Genomic DNA, 23,361 nt, shown 5'->3' with positions numbered 1-23,361 from the left:
AAATAACTGATACTTCTGATTAATTTTATTTAGTTTTATTTAATATTAATTGTTCGATTAGGAGAATTAGTTCAATTAATCATTGGACGTTTGCCTGTAATTATGCCCGGCCGTTCTGCTATAGTAAAAACAATTAAAATTTTAATATTGTACCGTTTTATATTTTTTTTAAAGCACACATTTAAAATTTTTTAATTTATTATTATTATTTTTTAAATGGACGAACATAATTTTTTTTTTAAAATTAGCTAATAGTAAAATATTCTAAAAATAGCTAAAATGTGGGTTAAGCCCTATGATTTGTGGCCCGGCTGAACCGGCTAGTCCGATCTCTCACGTGCCGACGGATGGTAATGGGCTACTAGACTATTCTAGCCTGACCCGAACTCGACTTGGTCCGAGTAATTGGTGGGTCGGACCGTGAACAAATACTTAGGCCAGGTTGGCCAGAAAAACCTAATCCGAACCTGGCCCGGTCCGCCCGATGATCATGTCTACTCTTAGCTATCCATTTTAATAATAATAATAATAATAATAATAATAATAATAATAATAATAATAATAATAATAATAATAAATTGGTAGAAATTGTTACTCCTATTATTAACAAAACGATTATAAGTATAAATAATAAAAAGATACTTAATTTCTAATTTTCTTATCGATTAATCTAGTCACATAATTAAAATACCAACAATAAAAATTATTTTTAATAACTAATTAGTTAGCGTAGAATCATTGCTCTTCCCCTTCTCTGGGCCAATGATTGGATATTTCCTGCCCACCTCAAGAGTGTAGCCGTACAACCCAAGTCTTCTAGTGGAATCTCCGGGCTCTCTCTACTCATTCCTCTCCCTCAAACATAGAATTCACCCAACTGCTTGCGAGGAGGAGATGGCGGCGATGTTGGGATCTGCGATCGTGAATGAGTTGGTGAACAAAGCCGCATCTTTCTTGGCTGGCAACTACGAGATGCAAGCTGGCGTCAAAGAAAAGCTGGAAACGCTGGAAGAGCTGCTCATCAAGATCCAGAGCGCAGTGGAGGCGGCGGAGGGGCGGGAGATCAAGAACTCGTGGCTGATCCGATGGCTGCGGAGGCTCAAAGACGCGGCCTACGAGGCCGACGACGTGCTCGACACCTTCGACTACCGAATCCTCGAACAGAAAGCAAACGAGGACGACGACAAGGTGAGTAGCTCCTTTGCCTCCTCCTCTTCCAATGCCGCCAAACGTTTGCGTACTGCTGCTAGGAGCTTGTTTTCATGTGACGAGGACGTCAACGAGCTGAGCAGTGTGGTGGAGAAGTTAGAAAGAATTACTGATGATGTGGGTGATTTCCTTAAACTGTTAGAATTGGAGGGCAGCTCCAAGAAACCGGAGTTGTTCAGCAACAGGCGCATCACTAGCTCGTTGCTGCCGGAAGAACCGTTTGGCCGAGGCAAAGAGAAGGAGAGGATCATCGACCTTCTGCTACAATCAGAATCTAATGCTGTTGGAAATGTTTCTGTCATACCGATTCTTGGAATGGGGGGTATTGGAAAGACTACTCTTGCTCAGCTGGTATACGGAGATGAGAGGGTGAAGCAGCACTTCTCTCTAATTATGTGGGTTTGTGTTTCAGATAATTTTGATGAAGTCAGGCTTACAAGGGAGATCCTCGAGCAATGCCAATCAAACTTCAATCCTGGAGATATCGAGAACTTCAATCATCTACAGCTGACTCTTAAAGAGAAGCTAAGATCAGAGAGGTTTCTACTAGTCCTTGATGACATCTGGAATGAGAATGAGAGGAACCGATGGGAGAAGCTTCGCACTCCTCTGTTATGTGGGAAGGAGGGAAGCAAGATAATTGTCACGACTAGACTAGAAAAGGTTGCAAAATTGATGAGTACCACGGATCCAATTAGATTACAGGGGCTACCAGAGGATGAATACTGGTCTTTCTTTAAAAAGTGTGCATTCAATAATATTGTTAACCCTGAGGAATATCCTGGATTACTAGTTATTGGGAAAAAGATAGCAAAGAAGTTAAAGGGATCACCTTTGGCTGCAAAGACTCTAGGTGCACTGCTGAATGATAATCTGAATGACGAACATTGGCAGAACATCTTGAAGAGCGATATCTGGGAATTAGAGCAGGGCGAGGATGATATTATGCCAGTTCTAATGTTGAGTTACCAGCACCTTCCTGTCCACCTGCAGAGATGCTTTGCTTATTGTAGCGTATTTCCAAAAGATTGGATATTCGAACGTGATTCTCTAATATACATGTGGATAGCGGAGGGCCTTATTCCTAATAACAATGGGAAGAAGAGACCGGAGGATATTGGAGAAGAATATTTTGGCAATTTGATATCCAAGGCATTCTTTCAAGCAGCTACTACAGTAACGTATTCAGCCAACAATGTTGTTAAGATAAAATCCTGGAAGGTACATGATTTATTGCATGATTTGGCAGAATCTGTTTCAAAAGATGTCTACAGCAGAATTGATGATGGCCAGCCAAGGAAAATTCCAGACAGTGTTCGTCATTTATCTGTGATGACTACTAATCTAGCTGGACTTACCGAGCACTCATCTGTACTAAAGCACTTGCGGACCTTAAATTTCTTATGTAAGCGCAACTCTAATCTTAATGTTGCTGATCTTCATGAAGTCCTGAAAATGCTAAGAAGCATTCGGGTGCTTAATTTTGTTGATTGTCATCTGGAAAAACTGCCCATATCCACATGTGACTTAATACATCTAAGATACCTGAATCTTTGTAACAACAGAATGAAAATATTGCCGGATGAATTGGGTAGACTTTACCATCTAGAAATGTTGATTCTTGATGATTTGGAGCTTGATAGATTACCGACAAGCATAAACAAACTAATCAACTTGCGCCATCTTATTGATGCTCAAGGAGGGAGTCGGTGGGATTTTCCTCGATCTAGAAAAGATAAACCAATCGTCACTACGATATTGGACATAGGTAAATTGACTTCTCTCCAGAAATTGAAAGTTTTTTGTGTAGAGAAGAGGAAAGGTTTTGAGATCGGACAGTTAAAAAACCTAAAAGAGCTCAGAGGATCCCTTGAGATCAGAAATCTTGGGAGTATTGGTAGTAAAGAGGAAGCCATGGAAGCTAGGTTAAGTGACAAAGGGAGTATTGGTAAGTTGAAGTTGTCCTGGTGTGACGCTCAACGGAATGTCAGATGTGAGGTAGAGGAGGAAGTATTAGAAGGCCTGCAGCCTCATCCACATCTAAAAAATCTTATGCTTGCTGGCTATAATGGTGTCAAGTTCCCAAGTTGGCTGTTGGGAAACCATTATTTAAAGAACATAGTAAGTCTTGAGCTTCATAACTGCAGTAAGTGGAAAGAGCTCCCACCTCTTGGACAATTTCCGTCACTCAAGAGCCTTAAACTATGTGGGATGATTTCGATTAAAGAAGTTAGCGGTGGGTTCTTTGGTTCTGATGTCGTCGAAGGATTTCCATTATTGGAGGAATTAGAGCTAGATTTCTTTCCAGAATTAAAGGAATGGTGTGCAATGGAGGATCGCCAATTATTTCCCCGTCTTCGAAATCTTTCAATTCAAGATTGTCCTAAACTGACGGCATTTCCTCCCCTCTCGCCTTTAGTGACAAATCTAATCTTAGATGGAGTGGGATTAATCCGTCTCCCAGCATTTCGAAGACCAAGATGTCTGTCATCGGCATCCCCCTCCTCATCATCATCACCTTCTTCATCGTCATTCCTGTCTGGATTGTTTATTACGAATTGTCCAAATCTAGAAAAAGTTGATGAATGGTCTGAGCAAGAACGGGAGAAATTAAGTCACTTGAAATCACTAAGCATTAGTTGTTGTCCCAGCGTCTACCTCCTGCCTCCATCGCTAGAAGATTTATGCATCTCTGATAGCAATATTGAAGACGTGGAATTGTCCAGTTGTCTGCAATGTGACCTATCATCACTGAAATTTCTTATGATAAAAGGTTGCCCACATATTACAACCCTTCCCTCGTCTGATGTACTGCAACGCATCACCAAGCTCTCCTTTCTGTTGATTGAAGGTTGTGGAGAGCTGAGGTCAATTGGAGGGTTAGGAGCCCTAGTCTCCCTCCAATATTTAAAAGTTTCTGACTGTCCAAAGCTCACCTCTTTGGCGGCTGATCAAGTTGAACAGGTGGTGGAAGAAGAGGTGGGCTTTTCAAAAGTTCCCGATAATCTCAATCTAGATATCGACAACCCCTTGCTGCTCAAGGTGCTACTAAGCAGAGAAGGGTTCATCTCCCTTAAAAATCTGAGAGTCAGTTTTGCAAAAGCGCTCACGACTTTCACCAATGAGATGGAGGAGGCATTTCAACACCTCACTTCCCTCCGTCAACTGTGGTTTGAATTTTGCAATACTCTCCAATGCTTGCCGGCATGTTTGAAGTACCTCCCTTTAGTTGATTTAAGTCTAATAAATTGCCCCAACATCCAATCACTTCCATGCAAGGAGGGGCTACCGCCGAGTCTCCAATCCTTAGGTGTACAGTACTGCCATCCAGCTCTGAAGGAGCGTTATCGAGAGGGCGGGCCTGACCGACACACCATCGCTCACATCCCACGGATCTACATCAATTGAGTTATTTAGGAGGAATTTGTAATTTTTGATGACTGAACCAGGCATACACCGTATTCCACCCTCTATTTCTCTCCAATTAGTTTTATTATGCTTTTCGTATTATTATTCTTATTCTTGCTTATCTTTGAAAAAATAAAAAATAAACCTTACATCTTTTTGTTCTAATCTTCATTGCTCCAATTCTTACTTTCTCATTAGTTCTGTCTCTATGACTGGCTGAACTCTGTCTTCTTTCCAGTTTCGTTCCAATTCAGAGTTGTACTATAAGTTTTCCATCAAATAGCAGACTCTATTTCTCTCCTGGAGTCAGGTGTCCAATTGAAATTCTCTGTAATCATGTCTGGACAAACTTTAGCCTTCGGAATCCCGATATTTGTTAATCTCATCTGAAAATGATCATTTAGATTTTCAAATTGCTATACTATGTTTTAATTATTTTCTTGTTTTCTTCCCTTTAGAAAACCGTGCTCCTTCCAGAGTTTCAATCTGTGGAACAAACTAGTCAAAGTATTTTCATGAATGCAAGGCCACCTCAAAATGAATTATAGGGATAGTACCCATTTCATATCATGACTTATTCACTTTAACGATGTCTTTTAATTATGATTTGAATGTAGTAGCTTGCTATGAATTTAATTCTTCTTACATGAGAAGTAGAGATTTTAACACACCTCTGCGAATTCATAAACTGTTAAATGTTCAGAAGCTGAAATGTGAATTACAATTATGATTAGCATGCTCCAACGTAATTATCTAAGTCTCATTTTTCTTGTCAAGACTAAGAATATAAATATGTTGTTTTCTTTAAAATGCCTATACCATCGGAAGCTTGTAAGGTATCATATTGTTTCTTAGGTCGGAACAAAAGGACGAGCTCTCCAGTCAACAGGAAAGAGATTAGATCAATTCTAACCAGTACAATGTGATTATTCTTAATTTGTATGCCTAGCTTAATTTGGTCTTAAAGACAGATAAATCCCTATTAGAGAAGTTCTCATTTTTCTCCCTTGAAATTATTCCCAAGTCTGGAGAACATTTTGAACATTTTATAGTTAGACGAAAAAGATACCATTGGTAATAGTGGATATATCATAGACGAGAAAAATATGAAGTAGAACATTGCTGTCCACTATGTGATCTGAAGATTCATTAAGGTAGTCTGCAATCTGCATTAGAATATACCAGTGGAATATGCCAATAATTTTGCTAGCTCTTTTAAAATAGATAACAATGCAACTATTGAAAGACTACCTGTGGTTTACTTATTGCCATCTCAATCAAATGGATTGTAGTATGCAAACATCCTGAAGGAAAATGGATGACCGAGGAGATCTAGCATGGTCCATTAATATGTTATAAACTATGCATTTTATATTTGTTCTCTATCTCTTGCATTAAAATTAAATCCATATGAGGACAACAGTAATGACAGCATGAGTTCTATAAGACTAGCATAATGTAAATTTATAGTGCCCATCATCGAGTATTCAAGTACTCAACCATGGCCTTATTGCATCTAGTAATTGCTATTTAGACATGTGGGTTCTTTGCTCCACTAGTTACTCTTGTTGTACTCAAGAGTGAAACAGTAAAAGTGGACATTCATTAAGATTATTCTGGATTACTGGATCACACTTAGAAATAAAATCTCTTCGAATGTGTAATGTAGTTTGTACATCCTTGATTACATCAAATGCAAGAAAGTATGAAAAGGGAGGTACTGCAATACACACGCCATATTTTACTTTTAAACACTTTCAAAGGATGAAGAGAAAAAAAGAAACGTCATTAATCAAATAACTTAGATACAAAGAATGGTATAGAGTATGAAGCTTGATTCTTATGTTTTTTTCTGAACAATATTTGTTTGGCGGCCTTTGATTAGGACTTGGTACTTCATCCTTCTCACCTCTTCTTTTTCGCTAGATGAGGGAAGGCGCCCAGAATGTTGTGAGCCTTGAGTTCCTGCCTTGTTAGAATTCCAACAATTGGCGTTATGTACAAAATAAGAGAGAACAAGTTCAGCGGGAGGGATTCAGCAAATTTAATTTTGTTTGTTCAGCGGGAGGCGTTATCTACAATATTGCCGCTTCTCCCAGTCGTAGGTTATGCGGCGCCAAGGGAGGGATCACAAGGTGTGCAAGGTGCAAGAAATGGGAGGAAGTACAAGCAAACAGAGGTGAGTATGCAGACACTCAAGCTTAGTAGCAGCTTAGCCATTCTGCCTTTCCTGAAATACAAGATCATACCATTTATAGCAGGTCATAGAACAAGAGGCAATTCATGGATTGCGAATAACTTACTCATTGATCATGTTGTAGAGTCTGAGAACCTTATGGAGAAGATGGTTGTATAGACTTCCTAGTACTCCACCTATAATGCCAACCAGAGCAACTGGAATGAGATCATTTGCATGGTAAGTTACAGTAACATCACTGACATCAAAGAGGATGAGTCCTCTTCCAAACATGCCACATTTTCCAGAGTTGCAAACCTCCATGAATCCCCTTAGCACCACCACAACCACTGCAGTGCTGAAGAAAGTTCTCCATAGTAAAGCGCTCCGCCACCATGTCGCAACCTCTTCGAGGGCAAACAACGCACCACCAATCGGGGATCGAAAGGCAGCACACACACCAGAAGATTTTCCGGAAGTGTTGAGGTCTCTTCGGTCTATGTCATTCTTACAGTATCGAAGCCATCTCCATTTGAGTTGATATTTGTCTGATCCACCCTGACTAAGCAAGGATGCAAGGCAGGCGCTGATGTGCACCAGTGGCCCTTCTTTGCCAAGGTCTAGCCCTGCTGACACGGCTCCAATGCTTCCAATGATCTGCAATGTTCAAGAAAGAAAAAGAAAAAGAGAAGAAAGGAATCATCATCTATCAGAATTTTCTTTTTTAACATACTGGAATATTGTCTGTAAGTCTTGTAAACATGAGAAGCAAATGGATCAGATTTCTTACTATGGCATAATAATCTTCCAGTATAAAAGCGTTTGTCAATTATTTACAATGCATCTCTAAATTAAGAAGGTACACTCATAGTCTAAGCTGTCAATATGGGAGACTTTGGCTCCAACCATGGTTAAGTGATTGGCAGTGAGTGTCGGGCTTCTCTTAAGCAATGGTTCATGATTAGGATTGCTCTCCGGGTCTAACACATCTTCATCTCCTTGTTCCATTTGAGTTGTTGCTGTTGTTTGCTCTGTGTTTGCCATTGAGTTTTCCTCCATGAATTATAAGCTTTGTTTACAATAGGAGGCAATAAGATGTGCTAGAATTGAGTAAGATCTACACTTTAATAGGCGTTTAGGGTCATCAAGGGACTGTTTCAATGACCCTATCTGAATTCAAGGATGGATAATGTATGCTGATGACCCATGTGAAGGGTATGGAAGACCTGGCTCTCTCTTTTACTTCCTATCAAGTTTGCAATGTAATAAAAGATGAATATGGAACTGTGGATGGTATAAATTAAAGCAATTATTGTGTTGTTGAAGACTTTTAAGTGTACAAACAATTACGTAATATGAAAGTTACTATTGACCCCTATTTCATAAGTTCTAGTTATGAAAACATCATATCTCATGATCAGAGTAAGGTTGGGTACATCTTGTCTTTGTAACTCATTAGAGTACACTCATGCCCTTTGATGAATAATACTGAGGACCTCGTACTCCAAGTTTGTAAGGCAACTCTGAAGGTCACAATGCAGTGCAAAACTAGGATATATCTTTGATAGCCTGTCTTATTACTCCATTTACTCAAAGATTGGAAGTGTCTCCGTTATCTGGCAATTTTGATCTTTGATTCGTTCCGACAAAATTGGAAAAGTCTTCATCTTCCTCCTCCTCATGATCTTCTTCGTTGTCATGACTATATCAGTTATCTGCATAAAATAGGAGACTGGTCCATACTAAAATAACATGCTAAATTAAGGCACTTGACAGAGCAAGATCTGGCTTATTGACCTTTTGATTACCTTCTGCCTTCCTTGCTAGTTACTTTACGAACTGGAATTATTCAGGAAATCTTTCAAGCATAAATGGCTAATGAAACATTTCAATGATATGTGGGATTATTTTGAAATTTGAAACTGGGCATATCCTGGAAACATGGAACGATTAAATAAATGTAAATGAACTGTCTGTTTAATCTCTCCAGAAAATCTTTGTTTCTAGTGTACTTCCTCTCCTTTGCTCTTCCGAAAACTTGAGTAGCAACAGTACTTTTTACTCGTTTTCTCTTTTTGTCTTGTATAGATAAGACGGCGTTCTTATGCCGAACTGATGATGTTCAAGCAGAGATGGGAAAGAGCAGTTTATGCTGATGATTGCTGGCATGATCCATACTCGGAAATAAAAAAGAACGAGCAAATCCTCTCTTAAGAAGGGGAAAGAAACAAAAGAAAAGAGTGAGCAAATACTAATATATATACATATAGAAACACAATCAGCATCATTTGTTCATTTAAATGGTGTATGCAAGCATCCAACTGACTGGAAATTAAGATGCAAAAGACCAAGCAGTAGTGTGATACATAGGGCAGATAGTTGTACATTTCATCAAGATAACTGCATTAACTCATCAGCGGAGTTGGGACAAATCAATGTAAATTTGTAATTCCACACAAAGTTGATCATATTTATCTAGTTATGTTTTCTTCTTTTATCTTCTAATTTGTTACATTGGAAAGATACCATTTATACTAGCCTATAAGTCTCAACCTTGACTTGAAATAATAGCTTTTGCGACTTGTAAAGTTAAATTACAGTCACGTCGTCAGAGCAAATTTTTGCCATGGCAATTAAATGCTGTCCAGCTTAGCTTTGTTTTCTAGCTCATTTTTTTATGTTTTCCATTTTCTTTCTTCTCTTTTTTCCTTTTCCTTTTTCTTTTCTTTCTATTATCTTATTTCTCCTCGGAACAATATGATATGTGCAATGCACTCGCCCAACAAGGATTTCGAACTGTTACGGGTTCTGCGATCCGTGGTGACCGATTTTCACTGGAGTCGACAAAATGAGAGAGGAGCTAAGAAGAGGGTTGTCTTGTTCTAGAGAGAAGATCTCCGGTTGCAATTCAAGTGGATTGTTTTCAAGTATTTATACATTCAATTATTTCCTTCCACGCTATTACAACTGTAGTGCAAATAATCAAACGGGTGAAGGAAGCTGAAGCAAAACCTTCACCCCTAAGTATCACAAATGGGATGGAAAGCTAATATAAGTTTGGAAAATCTTTTAATATGGTGTTAATAGTGATAGAATAGTAATAAATAAGTTCTAATCACGTATTAAACACCCTATTGCAAGTAATCATAAGAATGGAAGCAGTAGAGACAATAGAAAGTGAGAGAGATATGATTTACGTGGTTCGGCGATGTAACTATATTTATAGGCGAAGCAATTTTCTTCACTATGCAAATTCTTCAATTACAAAGAGTTTAACAATTCTAATCACTCTCTTTACAATGGTGGCTCACCATCATAAATGTTCTTCCAACACTTATAATTTGACTAGTAATCACTTAAACAAAGGGATACATTTTAACTCTAATACACAAAACTTCCATCTTAAGAGAGAGAATGCACTTTACACCATGATCTCAATAACCCATAATGCATATGCATGGTCCTGTCTTTTAGGAACCCATGATGCATATACACCATGAACTCATGCTAACTACTTATCCATTCAAAGACTACATAAACAACTTGTAAAAAATAAAAATGAAACATACTAATATGGGTGTGTGGTTGCATGCAGGTATCAAACTAATCCCAATTAAAATTTATTAAGATAATGACGAAAAGTCAAGTACAAAATTTAAAGATCAAGAAGAGGGAATAGACAATATACTAAGTTTGATAGAATTGTTTCTTGTAAAGCTTTTGTATGTAGATTTATGGTGTTTTCTGTTTGAGAGGTTTACTTGTTATAATTTCTCGTAAGCACATTTTTGGTTCTTAATCAAAAGCAATTAATGATAGAAAAGATCCACGGAGGATACTTGAAAAAACCCGATGAACTAACTTAAGTAAATATAAGATATACTATAATACCAATTAGAAAACGTAATTAACATCTTAGGAGATCGGATCTATCACATGTAATCGATAATAATATGGTGTAAAAAAAACGATCACAAACACAAAATCTTTTATATAAAAATACTATAAGCTTGATAAAATCTACAAATCCAAACTCAGATTCAAACCAATAATTAAAACTAGCTTGTAGCAGTTAACAAAAAGTTTACGAATCATATATCATGACTCAATCTATACCAAGCTTGTTCACTAAACTCCGCGACACACTACATCCCGTGATAAATTTACGAACCTCAATGACCTTCGAGGTTGATTATTCTATCTCACTCACTCTCTAGATCTGAATTAGATACGTAAAAATGAGAATAATTTAGCAAGTTCCTTCTAAAGATGATATCTAGATGATTATCGATGGCTTCCAAAAATATGATCTTCGGATAATGATCGATTATTTTCTTTAAAGTTACTCATTTATATATCTTTTATAGATAAGATAAATATTAGAGATAAGATAAACATATTTTCTAATCAATAATCGACTTCCTCTAAGGTTAGGGCATCCCAACCTTGGCCAAATTTAAATCAAATCAGCTCATGAAGCCCTATAATTTGTAATTTCTAGGCCAAACATGTTTGAATGACTAAAAATGCACTTCTGTATGTGAGAATGCACTACGAAGTTTTTGGGGTGAGTTAGAATGCTTGTGAATATATGGTGAATGTGTTGACCTAATGCTTTCAATCTTGAAAATGTTTAAACCAAATCTTACCAAAACTTACAGATATGATCATATACACGTATAAAAATACTTCGTATATTTTGTAGATATTTACCAACACTGATGGATGCAATATAGGGTGAATTGCAATTGCAAATACATTCTTCATCACTTTCTAAAAGAGATGTCTTCTCGTGATTCTTCATTATTCTGATGATTTCCTCTCTTCTAGGAGTCAAGGATTCTACTCAATTGAACTAATTCGTTGCATATCAAATAGCCAAATAACCAAATAACTGATTAATCTTATTTACTTTTATTTAATATTAATTGTTCGATTAGGAGAAGAGCAACCAAATATCTAATCATTGGACGTTTGGCCCGCAATTAGGCCCGCTCGTTCTGCTATAGTAAAAACAATTAAAATTTTGCTACGGTACCGTCTTATATTTTTTTTAAAGCACACATTTAAATTTTTTTAATTTATTATTATTATTTTTTAAATGGACGAATAAGGGTTGAGCCGCATGATTGGTGGCCCGGCCGAACCGGCTAGTCCGATCTCTCATGTGTCGACGGGCGGTAATGCGCTACTAGACTATTCTAGCCCGACCCGAACTCGACTTGGTCCGAGTGATTGGTGGGTCGGGCCGTGAAAAATACTTAGGCCCGGTTGGCCCGAAAAACCCAACCCGAACCTGGCCTAGTCCGCCCGATGATCATGTCTACTCTTAGCTATCCATAATAATAATAATAATAATAATAATAATAAATTGGTAGAAATTGTTACTCCTATTATTAACAAAACGATTATAAGTATAAATAATAAAAAGATACTTAATTTCTAATTTTCTTATCGATTAATCTAGTCACATAATTAAAATACCAACAATAAAAATTGTTTTTAATAACTAATTAGTTAGCGTAGAATCATTGCTCTTCCCCTTCTCTGGGCCAATGATTAGATATTTCCTGCCCACCTCAAGAGTGCAGCCGTACAACCCAAGTCTTCTATTGGAATCTCCGGGCTCTCTCTACTCATTCCTCTCCGTCAAACATAGAATTCACCCAACTGCTTGCGAGGAGGAGATGGCGGCGATGTTAGGATCTGCGATCGTGGGTGTGCTGGTGAAGAAAGCCGCATCTTTCTTGACCGGCAACTACGAGATGCAAGCTGGCGTCAAAGACAAGCTGGAGAGACTGGAGGAGCTGCTCATCAAGATCCAGAGCGCAGCGGAGGCGGCGGAGGGGCGGGAGATCAAGAACTCGTGGCTGCTCCGATGGCTGCGGAGGCTCAAAGACGCGGCCTACGAGGCCGACGACGTGCTCGACACCTTCGACTACCGAATCCTCGAACAGAAAGCAAACGAGGACGACGACAAGGTGAGTAGCTCCTTTGCCTCCTCCTCTTCCAATGCTGCCAAACGTATGCGTACTGCTGCTAGGAGCTTGTTTTCATGTGACGAGGACGTCAACGAGCTGAGCAGTGTGGTGGAGAAGTTAGAAAGAATTGCTGTTGATGTGGGTGATTTCCTTAAACTGTTAGAATTCGAGGGCAGCTCCAAGAAACCGGGGTTGTTCAGCAACAGGCGCATCACTAGCTCGTTGCTGCCGGAAGAACCGTTTGGCCGAGGCAAAGAGAAGGAGAGGATCATCGACCTTCTGCTACAATCAGAATCTAATGCTGTTGGAAATGTTTCTGTCATACCGATTCTTGGAATGGGGGGTATTGGAAAGACTACTCTTGCTCAGCTGGTATCCAGAGATGAGAGGGTGTTGCAGCACTTCTCTCTAAATATGTGGGTTTGTGTTTCAGATAGTTTTGATGAAGTCAGGCTTACAAGGGAGATCCTCGAGCAATGCCAATCAAACTGCAATCCTGGAGATATCGAGAACTTCAATCATCTACAGCTGACTCTTAAAGAGAAGCTAAGATCAGAGAGGTTTCTACTAGTCCTTGATGACATCTGGAATGAGAATGAGAGGAACCGATGGGAGAAGCTTCGCACTCCTCTGTTATGTGCGAAGGAGGGCAGCAAGATAATTGTCACGACTAGACTAGAAAAGGTTGCAAAATTGATGAGTACCACGGATCCAATTAGATTACAGGGGCTACCAGAGGATGAATACTGGTCTTTCTTTAAAAAGTGTGCATTCAATAATATTGTTAACCCTGAGGAATATCCTGGATTACTAGTTATTGGGAAAAAGATAGCAAAGAAGTTAAAGGGATCACCTTTGGCTGCAAAAACCCTGGGTGCATTGTTGAGTGATAATCTGAATGACGAACATTGGCAGAACATCTTGAAGAGCGACATCTGGGAATTAGAGCACGGGGAGGGTGATATTATGCCAGTTCTAATGTTGAGTTACCAGCACCTTCCTGTGCACCTGCAGAGATGCTTTGCTTATTGTAGCGTATTTCCAAAAGATTGGAGATTCGAACGTGATTCTCTAATATACATGTGGATAGCTGAGGGCCTTATTCCTAATAACAATGGCAAGAAGAGACCGGAGGATATTGGAGAAGAATATTTTGACAATTTGATATCCAAGGCATTCTTTCAAGCATCTCATATGTTTAGGAATATGGACGGGCCATTTAAGATAAAATCCTGGAATGTACATGATTTATTGCATGATTTGGCAGAATCTGTTTCAAAAGATGTTTATAGCAGAATTGATGATGGCCAGCCATTGAAAATTCCAGACAGTGTTCGTCATTTATCTGTGATGACTACTAATCTAGCTGGACTTACCGAGCACTCATCTGTACTAAAGCACTTGCGGACCTTAAATTTCATATGTAAGCGCAACTCTGATCTTAATGTTGCTGATCTTCATGAAGTCCTGAAAATGCTAAGAAGCATTCGGGTGCTTCATTTTGTTGATTGTCATCTGGAAAAACTGCCCGTATCCACATGTGACTTAATACATCTAAGATACCTGAATCTTCGTAACAACGGAATCGAAGTCTTGCCGGACGAATTGGGTAGACTTTACCATCTAGAAATATTGATTCTTGATGATTTGGAGCTTGATAGATTGCCGACGAGCATGAACAAACTAATCAACTTGCGCCATCTTATTGATGCTCAAGAAAGGAGTCATTGGGGTTTTCCTCGATCTAGAAAAGATAAACCAATCGTCACTACGATATTGGACATAGGTAAATTGACTTCTCTCCAGAAATTGAAAGTTTTTTGTGTAGAGAAGAGGAGAGGTTTTGAGATTGGACAGTTAAAAAACCTAAACGAGCTTAGAGGATCCCTTGAGATCAGAAATCTTGAAAGTATTGGCAGTAAAGAGGAAGCCATGGAAGCTAGGTTAAGTGACAAAAGGAGTGTTGGTAAGTTGAAGTTGTCCTGGTGCAACACTCGACGGAATGTCAGATGTGAGGTAGAGGAGGAAGTATTAGAAGGCCTGCAGCCTCATCCACATCTAAAAGATCTTATACTTGTTGGCTATAATGGTGTCAAGTTCCCAAGTTGGCTGTTGGGAAACCATTATTTAAAGAACATAGTAAGTCTTGAGCTTCGTAACTGCAGTAAGTGGAAAGAGCTCCCACCTCTCGGACAATTTCCATCACTCAAGAGCCTTAAACTATTTGGGATGGATTCGATTAAAGAAGTTGGCGGTGGGTTCTTTGGTTCTGATGTCGTCGAAGGATTTCCATTATTGGAGGAATTAGAGATACATTGCTTTCCAGAATTAAAGGAATGGTGTGCAATGGAGGATCGCCAATTATTTCCCCGTCTTCGAACACTTTCAATTCAAAATTGCTTCAAACTGACGGCATTTCCTTCCTTCTCGCCTTCAGTGACAAATCTAAGCATAGGTGGAGTGGGATTAATCCGTCTCCCAGCATTTCGAAGACCAAGATGTCTGTCATCGGCATCCCCCTCCTCATCTTCATCACCTTCTTCATCGTCATTCCTGTCTCGATTCTTAATTGTGAATTGTCCAAATCTAGAAAATTTTGATGAATGGTCCGAGCAAGAACGGGAGAAATTAAGTCATTTGGAATCACTATACATTAGTTGTTTTCCCAACGTCTACCTCCTGCCTCCATCGCTAAAAACGTTATACATCTCTAATAGCAGTATTGAAGACGTGGAATTGTCCAGTTGTCTGCAATGCGACCTTTCATCACTGGAATATCTTATGATAACAAGGTGTGCACATATTACAACCCTTCCCTCGTCTGATGTACTGCAACGCATCACCAAGCTCTTCTCTCTGTCGATTGAAGGTTGTGGAGAGCTGAGGTCAATTGGAGGGTTGGGAGCCCTAGTCTCCCTCCAACATTTAGAAGTTTATGGGTGTCCAAAGCTCACCTCTTTGGCGGCTGATCAAGTTGAACAGGTGGTGGAAGAAGAGGTGGGTTTGTCAAAAGTTTCCCATGATCTCTCTCTAGTTATCGACAACCCCTTGATGCTCAAGGTGCTGCTAAGCAGAGAAGGGCTCATCTCCCTCAGAAGACTGACAATATATAAAGCAAATGAGATCACGACCTTCACTAGTGAGATGGAGGAGGCATTTCAACACCTCACCTCCCTTCATGATTTAATCTTTGAAAGTTGCAATAGTCTCCAAAGCTTGCCGGCATGTTTGAAGTACCTCCCTTTAGTTTCTGTAAGAATACAAAGATGCCCCAACATCCAATCACTTCCATGCAAGGAGGTGCTACCGCCGAGTCTCAAATCTTTACATGTAGAGAAGTGCCATCCGGCTTTGAAGGAGCGTTACCGAAAGGGCGGGCCTGACCTGCACACCATCGCTCACGTCCCTTATATCTACATTCGTTGAGTTATTTAGGAGGAATTTGTAATTTTTGATGACTAAACCAGGTACACACCGTATTCCACCCTCTATTCCACTTCAAATATCCAATTAGTTATGTTATGCATTATTCTTATTCTTACTTATCTTTGAAAAGAAAAAATAAACCTTACATCTTTTTGTTCTTATCTTCATTGCTCCAATTCTTACTTTCTTATTAGGTCTGTCTCTATGACTGGCCGAACTCTGTCTTCTTTCCAGTTTCTTTCCATCTCAAAGTTGTACTATAAGTTATCCATCAAATGGCAAACTCTGTTTCTCTCCAGGAGTCAGGTGTTCTATTGAAATTCTCTGTAATCATATGTCTGGACAAACTTTAGCCTTCGGAGTCCCAATATTTGTTAGTCTCATCTGAAAATGATCATTTAGATTTTGAAATTGCTATACTATGTTCTAATTATTTTCTTGTTTTCTTCCCTTTAGAAAGCCGTGCTCCTTCAAGAGTTTCAATCAGTGGAACAAACTAGTCAAAGTATTTTCATTAGGACAGGTTAATGCAAGGCCACCTCAAAATGAATTATGGGGATAGTACCCATTTCATATCGTGACTTCTTCACTTTAACGACGTCTTTTAATTATGATTTGAATGTAGTAACTTGCTATGAATTTAATTCTTCTTACATGAGAAACAGAGATTTTAACACAGCTCTGCGAATTCATAAACTGTTAAATGTTCAGAAGCTAAAATGTGAATTACAATTATGATCAGCATGCTCCAACGTAATTATCCAAGTCTCATTTTCCTTATCAAGACTAAGAATATAAGTATAAATAGGTTGTTTTCTTTAAAATGCCTATACCATAGGAAGCTTGTAAGGTATTATCTTGTTTCTTAGGTCGGAACAAAAGGATGAGCTCTTCAGTCAATAGGAAAGAGACTAGATCAATTCTAACCAGTACAATGTGATTATTCTTAATTTGTATGCCTAGCTTAATTTGATCTTAAAGACAGATAAATCCCTATTAGAGTTCTCATTTTTCTCCCTTCTTGAGATTATTCCCATGTCTGGAGAGCATGTTGAACATTTTATAGTTATCTGAAAAAGATACCATTGGTAATAGTGGATATATCATAGTCGAGAAAAATATGCAGAAGAACATTGCTGTCCACTATGTGATCTGAAGATTCATTAAGGTAGTTTGCAATCTGCATTGGAATATACCAGTGGAATATGCCAATAATTTTGCTAGCTCTTTTAAAATAGATAACAATGCAACTATTGATAGACTACCTGTGGTTTACTTATTGTCATCTGAATCAAATGGATTGTAGTATGCAAACATCCTGAAGGAAAATCGATGACCGAGGAGATCTAGCATGGTCTATCAATTTGTTATAAACTATGCATTTTATATTTGTTCTCTATCTCTTGCATTAAAATTAAATTCATATGAGGACAACAGTAATGACAGCATGAGTTCTATTAAGACTAGCATAATGTAAATTTATAGTGCCCATCATCGAGTATTCAAGTACTCAACCATGGCCTTATTGCATCTAGTAATTGCTATTTAGACATGTGGGTTCTTTGCTCCACTAGTTACTCTTGTTATACTCAAGAGTGAAACAGTAAAAGTGGACATTCATTAAGATTATTCTGGATTACTGGATCACACTTAGAAATAAAATCTCTTCGAATGTGTAATGTAGTTTGTACATCCTTGATTACATCAAATGCAAGAAGTATGAAAAGGGAGGTACTGCAATACACAAGCCATATTTTACTTTTAAACACTTTCAAAGGATGAAGAGAAAAAAAGAAACGTCATTAATCAAATAACTTAGATACAAAGAATGGTATAGAGTATGAAGCTTGATTCTTATGTTTTTTCTGAACAATATTTGTTTGGCGGCCTTTGACTAGGACTTGGTACTTCATCCTTCTCACCTCTTTTTTTTCGCTATATGAGGGAAGACGCCCAGAATGTTGTGAGCCCTGAGATCCTGCCTTGTTAGAATTCCAACAATTGGCGTTATCTACAAAATAAGAGAGAACAAGTTCAGCGGGAGGGATTCAGCAAATTTAATTTTGTTTGCAAATGTTTCTAGTATTTCAATTCAGTCTCATCTACCAATCGACATGATAACTGAAAGAAGGTAAATTACAAAAGTTTGATTAAAGATTTGGAAAACAAAATGATGCACTAGAAAATTTCCTTAGCATATAATTGTTTGATGTCGTTCTTATAATGAAGAAATCAATAAACATGTATGAAGAAGGCAAATTATGTATTTTCTGTGACATGTCAACCTTGTCTAAAAGTCTATAATGCAAAGCAATATCATTTAGATGTCCTAAATTTTTTCTTCCTGCTAATTTTAAGTATTATTCCTCAGTATATATGTGCATCAAAATGTTACAAGGAGAAGAGAGATCAAACTTACCCCAGCTCCTTGATACTTGGGAATTATCAGCAAATGCCGCAGACCGACCTGTCGAAAGAGCACGACAGCCTTCGCCACCGACATGCTTTCCACAACTGTGTATGGTGTGGTGTTTGTGAAAGGATGCAGGTCGATGTACATCTCCATCTCATCTCCTGTAAGCTCTATCTCTTCAATTCTTCCTTCCCTTTGAGCTAGATCGACTGATGTAAACATCTCTCTCACTTCCCATCCTTCTGTTCTCCTCCTCTCCTTCAGGAACCACTTCTTCCTTAGAACTTGAATCAAGTGTGACCTCAAAACCAAGCCATGCAACTCTATCACCCCAAGAGGCCTCCCTATCGGTGATGGCACTCCTTGTTCAACAACAGGGAAGCCATTGTGGCTGGTGGATCTCAATACTTCCACAACCCGAGATACCTTCTCGATGACTTGGAGACTGACCACATTAGGCTTAGCTGCCGCAAGCTCTCCTACACTGAGATTCCTCATCCATGGCTCAGGATTTGGTTCCAAGAATGGCAATCCTTTGAGGTCAAGTATGATCTCATAGATACTTGGGTTGAATGCATCTCCCACTGTTTTCGCTATCAACAACACAAACATGGTGATTGGGAGGAGTAGAAGATTGTTGGTTAGCTCGAGGAAGATTACACAGAGGGAAACTGTCATTCTCATTGATCCAGACATGAGTGCAGCAGCTCCTAGCACGGCATACAAGCCCTGGTCAATCTTAGTGTAAGGCTTCATTGCAAGGCCAATAAGGCGGCCATAGCCAGAGCCAATGAGGATGATGGGGAGGAATAGCCCGGAGGGAACAGCGATACCAAAGGTGAAGAGGCCTAGCACCCAATATAGCATGAAGAATATGAGGAGGGAGATGACATGGAACTCTGTTGGGGTGGAAGTGGAGAAGATGTTGCGGACCGCGTCGTCGTTGGTTGCATGGAGTAGGCTTGCAAGATCATTATAGTATCCATTTGGACAATTGAATTGCTTAAAATTGCCGCTTCTCCCAGTCGTAGGGCATGCGGCGCCGAGAGAGGGATCACAAGGTGTGCAAGGTGCAAGAAATGGGAGGAAGTACAAGCAAACAGAGGTGAGTATGGAGACACTCAAGCTTAGTAGCAGCTTAGCCATTCTGCCTTTCCTGCAATGCAAGATCATACCATTTATAGCAGGTCATAGAAACTTCATACATCAAGAGGCAATTCATGGATTGCGAATAACTTACTCATTGATCATGTTGTAGAGTCTGAGAACCTTATGGAGAAGATGGTTGTATAGACTTCCTAGTACTCCACCTATAATGCCAACCAGAGCAACTGGAATGAGATCATTTGCATGGTAAGTTACAGTAACATCACTGACATCAAAGAGGATGAGTCCCCCCCTTCCAAACAAGCCACATTTTCCAGAGTTGCAAGCCTCCATGAATCCCCTTAGCACTACCACAACCACTGCAGTGCTGAAGAAAGTTCTCCATAGTAAAGCGCTCCGCCACCATGTCGCAACCTCTTCAAGGGCAAACAACACACCACCAATCGGTGATCGAAAAGCAGCACACACACCGGAAGATGCTCCGGAAGTGATGAGGTCTCTTCGGTCTCTGTCATTCTTATAGTATCGAAGCCATCTCCATTTGATTTGATATTTGTCTGATCCACCCTGACTAAGCAAGGATGCAAGGCAGGCGCCGATGTGCACCAGTGGCCCTTCTTTGCCAAGGTCTAGCCCTGCTGACACGGCTCCAATGCTTCCAATGATCTGCAATGTTCAAGAAAGAAAAAGAAAAGGAGAAGAAAGGAATCATCATTTATCAGAATTTTCTTTTTAAACATACTGGAATTTTGTCTGTAAGTCTTGTAAACATGAGAAGCAAATGGATCAGATTTCCTACTATGGCATAATAATCTTCCAGTATAAAAGCATCTGTCAATTATTTACAATACATCTCAAAATTAAGAAGTTTTTTTTTATGGCATTCTGAATTCTAATTCAGATAAATCAATAGTAACTGGAAGGAATTCACATCTCATCACACCTTGACAATTAAAGTTGATGCACCAAACATATTTGGAGTATTGACTCCATTAAGGTAAGCTTTAATCTCAGGTATGCCAGGCCCTGCTGCAGTTGGAGCAAACACCACACACAGAGCTGCAGCCACAGTGGTCAGAGCAAGATTTATTCCTGTGAAATAAGCGAATCCAGTCAAGTACCTGCAACCATCATCACCAGTCTCAGGCTTACACAATCCTCTACTAACCCAATAAAATTCACTTCTTTAGCCATCCATAGTGTTACAGCATCATCAAGAAAAGAAGAGCTCAACTTTTTTCTCTGACGAGCCGAACGATAAGAAGCATCTTCATGCCAGCAATGTTCTCGATCGCGAGGTTGATCAGTGAGGCGATGACACCGGTGAGAAGTCCGACGAGGAAAGCCATTGTCCATTTGAGGAATATGTACTGCAGCACCTCTGCATTGGATCTGCTTCTCCAGTCATGCTTAAATAGATCACTCTCAATGATCCTGAACCATTAAGAAGAAGCCAAAACAGAGTAAGGAAGAGGACCCAATTGCTTATTTGACTGCTGGAGATGAAATGAGCTCATAAGGAAGGTATACTCGTAGTCTAAGCTCTCAATATGGGATACTTTGGCCCCAACCATGGCTAAGTGATTGGCAGTGAGTGTGGGGCTTCTCTTAAGCAGTGGTTCATGAAGAGGATTGCTCTCTGGGTCTAGCACATCTTCATCTCCTTGTTCCATTTGAGTTGTTGCTGCTGTTTCCTCTGTGTTTGCCATTGAGTTTTCCTCCATGAATTATAAGCTTTGTTTACAATAGGAGGCAATAGGATGTGCTAGAATTGAGTAAGATCTACACTTTAATAGGTGCTTAGGGTCATCAAGGGACTGTTTCAATGACCCTTTCTGAATTCAAGGATGGATAATATATACTGATGACCCATGTGAGGAGATGCAAGACCTGGCTCTTTTACCTCCTATCAAGTTTGCAATGTAATAATAGATGGATATGTAACTGTCGATGGTAGAAATTAAAGCAATTCTTGTGCTGTTAAAGACTTGAAATTTTTAAACAATTAATGAGGTAAGACTGGATCTTCCTGTCACTTGGGGGTAGAGTAATCAACAACTCTCATATTGGATGCTTTATCTATGGGTATTAATGTACTCAAATGCCACTGGAGGACCAAGTAAGAATACAATATGAATTAATGATTTGAAAGTCAATGTTATCATTCTGTGATAAAATTGATTGATATAATCCAGGACCACGCATTCTGCCAGGATTTTTTTTATCTCTTGGGCAACATTGATGAGGAACTCCACCTCTCTCTGTCCTTGTATGATAGATGTTTTGCATTTATTTTTCCATAGATCCTGAGACCTTAGGATAATGACAGGTAAAAAAAAATTAGACTCATAATCTCTATCATGGGCCAGTAGCCATAGTGGCGATCAGTTTTGTTTTCTATATAGCTGCATAAGACTAATTTATGATGCTCTCTTGATTCATTAAGTTCTAATTATATTCGGATAGAAATAAACAAAAAGAGGAGAAGAGAAGAAAAGAAAAAGGAGAGTAGTTGTCAATCTCATCTCTTATAGCAAGATTATTATTATTATTATTATTATTCTTGTGGAGCTTTTTTTTCTTCACATATACACCTTGTATAGTACTTAATCAAACATAAAGCCTCCAAAAACTCACAAATTTCTTTATGTACCTCTCTAGAGATCTGACATTATGTATACCATTTTCATAAAAAAATAATATTAAGTGTACTTCTAAAACTTCTCTGAAGTTCACACAAATATGGCCTTTTAAAGCATTACAAATTTCCTAAAAGTCTTACAATTGGTTACATCCTCCAAATTAATATAATCTAATTTATCTAACAAAAATTTACTATCCTGGCATGCCTATTTGAACTTTTTATACAGTCTAATGGCATATGACCTTCATAAATATAAATATAATTATGTGTGGTCATTCAGGGTTTTGAATAGTATATGGGCATATTAGGATTTCAGGGATATATGTGTATCTTTTTTAGCTTTTTGTAAATAAAGTATATTATCAATTAAAATTATTCTTTTTGATGTAGAATGTTAATATAATTGATTACTTTATCTAGAGCATGTATACAATTGACCTTGTATCTCAGGCATCCCTTGGGGTATTGCAAAGGATTTAGAGGGAGAGAACAGAGAGGGCTTTTCTCATTTACAACATATGAAGAGACACTAATTAAAGAGAAGAAAATTTCTAGTAGAAAATTATAAAGCTATAGAAGAGTAATTATTAGAGAAGAAAAATTGCATACTTTATATTGTGGATAGTACTCTAAATTAATACTTTTTACAAAGCAATTAATTATAAGATCCTACTTAGACTATTAGGATAAATGAAGAGGCAAATATGATAATAAAAAAACCCAAAAGTATTATTATTATTATTATTGATGATTAGTTTTAAATGGGGTGGAGACTATATTTATACGACCTATGACTTTGAAGAACTTTCTTTTTAATTTTAGAAAAATAAATTGAATTGGGGACAGCTACATCTAATACAAAAATTGAGTATTATAATGAACTCTAGTTCTGCAACCTTGATTTTTATTTTATTTTTTGGTAGCTATTTCTCTCAAATATGATTTGGTGATGAACTAAAATAATTGCATGATAAATTTTTGTGATGAGAAGCTATAT

General features: G+C 38.5%; 3 protein-coding genes across 13 annotated transcripts; 2 read left to right on the top strand and 1 right to left on the bottom strand.

The window, feature by feature from the left end:
* Nucleotides 1-784: 784 nt before the first annotated feature.
* LOC140798087 (disease resistance protein RGA2-like) lies at nt 785-7,611 on the top strand. Of its 5 annotated transcripts, none has more exons than XM_073151820.1 (3): nt 785-1,531; nt 1,622-6,796; nt 6,876-7,611. In XM_073151820.1, the coding sequence occupies exons 1-2, from the start codon at nt 895-897 to the stop codon at nt 4,615-4,617; spliced, it is 3,633 nt and encodes a 1,210-aa protein (XP_073007921.1). In that variant the 5' UTR covers nt 785-894; the 3' UTR covers nt 4,618-6,796; nt 6,876-7,611. The 5 variants fall into 5 exon arrangements, with proteins under 5 accessions (XP_073007921.1, XP_073007920.1, XP_073007919.1 ...); XM_073151819.1 differs by having other exon boundaries at nt 785-4,658; nt 6,544-6,796; XM_073151818.1 differs by having other exon boundaries at nt 785-6,796; nt 6,939-7,611.
* A 4,732-nt stretch (nt 7,612-12,343) lies between these two features.
* LOC140797504 (disease resistance protein RGA2-like) lies at nt 12,344-20,568 on the top strand. 7 transcript variants are annotated; one of them, XM_073150982.1, is made up of 4 exons: nt 12,344-16,241; nt 18,572-18,776; nt 18,878-19,718; nt 19,872-20,568. In XM_073150982.1, the coding sequence occupies exon 1, from the start codon at nt 12,349-12,351 to the stop codon at nt 16,198-16,200; it is 3,852 nt and encodes a 1,283-aa protein (XP_073007083.1). In that variant the 5' UTR covers nt 12,344-12,348; the 3' UTR covers nt 16,201-16,241; nt 18,572-18,776; nt 18,878-19,718; nt 19,872-20,568. The 7 variants fall into 7 exon arrangements, with proteins under 7 accessions (XP_073007083.1, XP_073007082.1, XP_073007080.1 ...); XM_073150981.1 differs by adding an exon at nt 18,150-18,331 and having other exon boundaries at nt 18,878-20,568; XM_073150979.1 differs by having other exon boundaries at nt 18,878-20,568.
* On the bottom strand, nt 17,817-21,665 carry LOC140797505 (chloride channel protein CLC-b-like). The gene is made up of 6 exons (XM_073150983.1): nt 21,251-21,665; nt 20,956-21,154; nt 20,664-20,843; nt 19,854-20,386; nt 18,620-19,769; nt 17,817-18,211 (listed from the first exon to the last, which is right to left on the bottom strand). Exons 1-6 carry the CDS (start codon nt 21,442-21,444, stop codon nt 18,119-18,121), a joined length of 2,349 nt encoding a protein of 782 aa, XP_073007084.1. The 5' UTR covers nt 21,445-21,665; the 3' UTR covers nt 17,817-18,118.
* Nucleotides 21,666-23,361: the final 1,696 nt, after the last annotated feature.

This window comes from Typha latifolia, chromosome 11 (assembly GCF_019914945.1).
Source record: "Typha latifolia isolate L0001 chromosome 11, TyphaL0001v2, whole genome shotgun sequence".
In the NCBI taxonomy this organism is placed as follows: Eukaryota; Viridiplantae; Streptophyta; class Magnoliopsida; order Poales; family Typhaceae; genus Typha; species Typha latifolia.
This window is presented reverse-complemented; position numbering and strand designations above follow the sequence as displayed.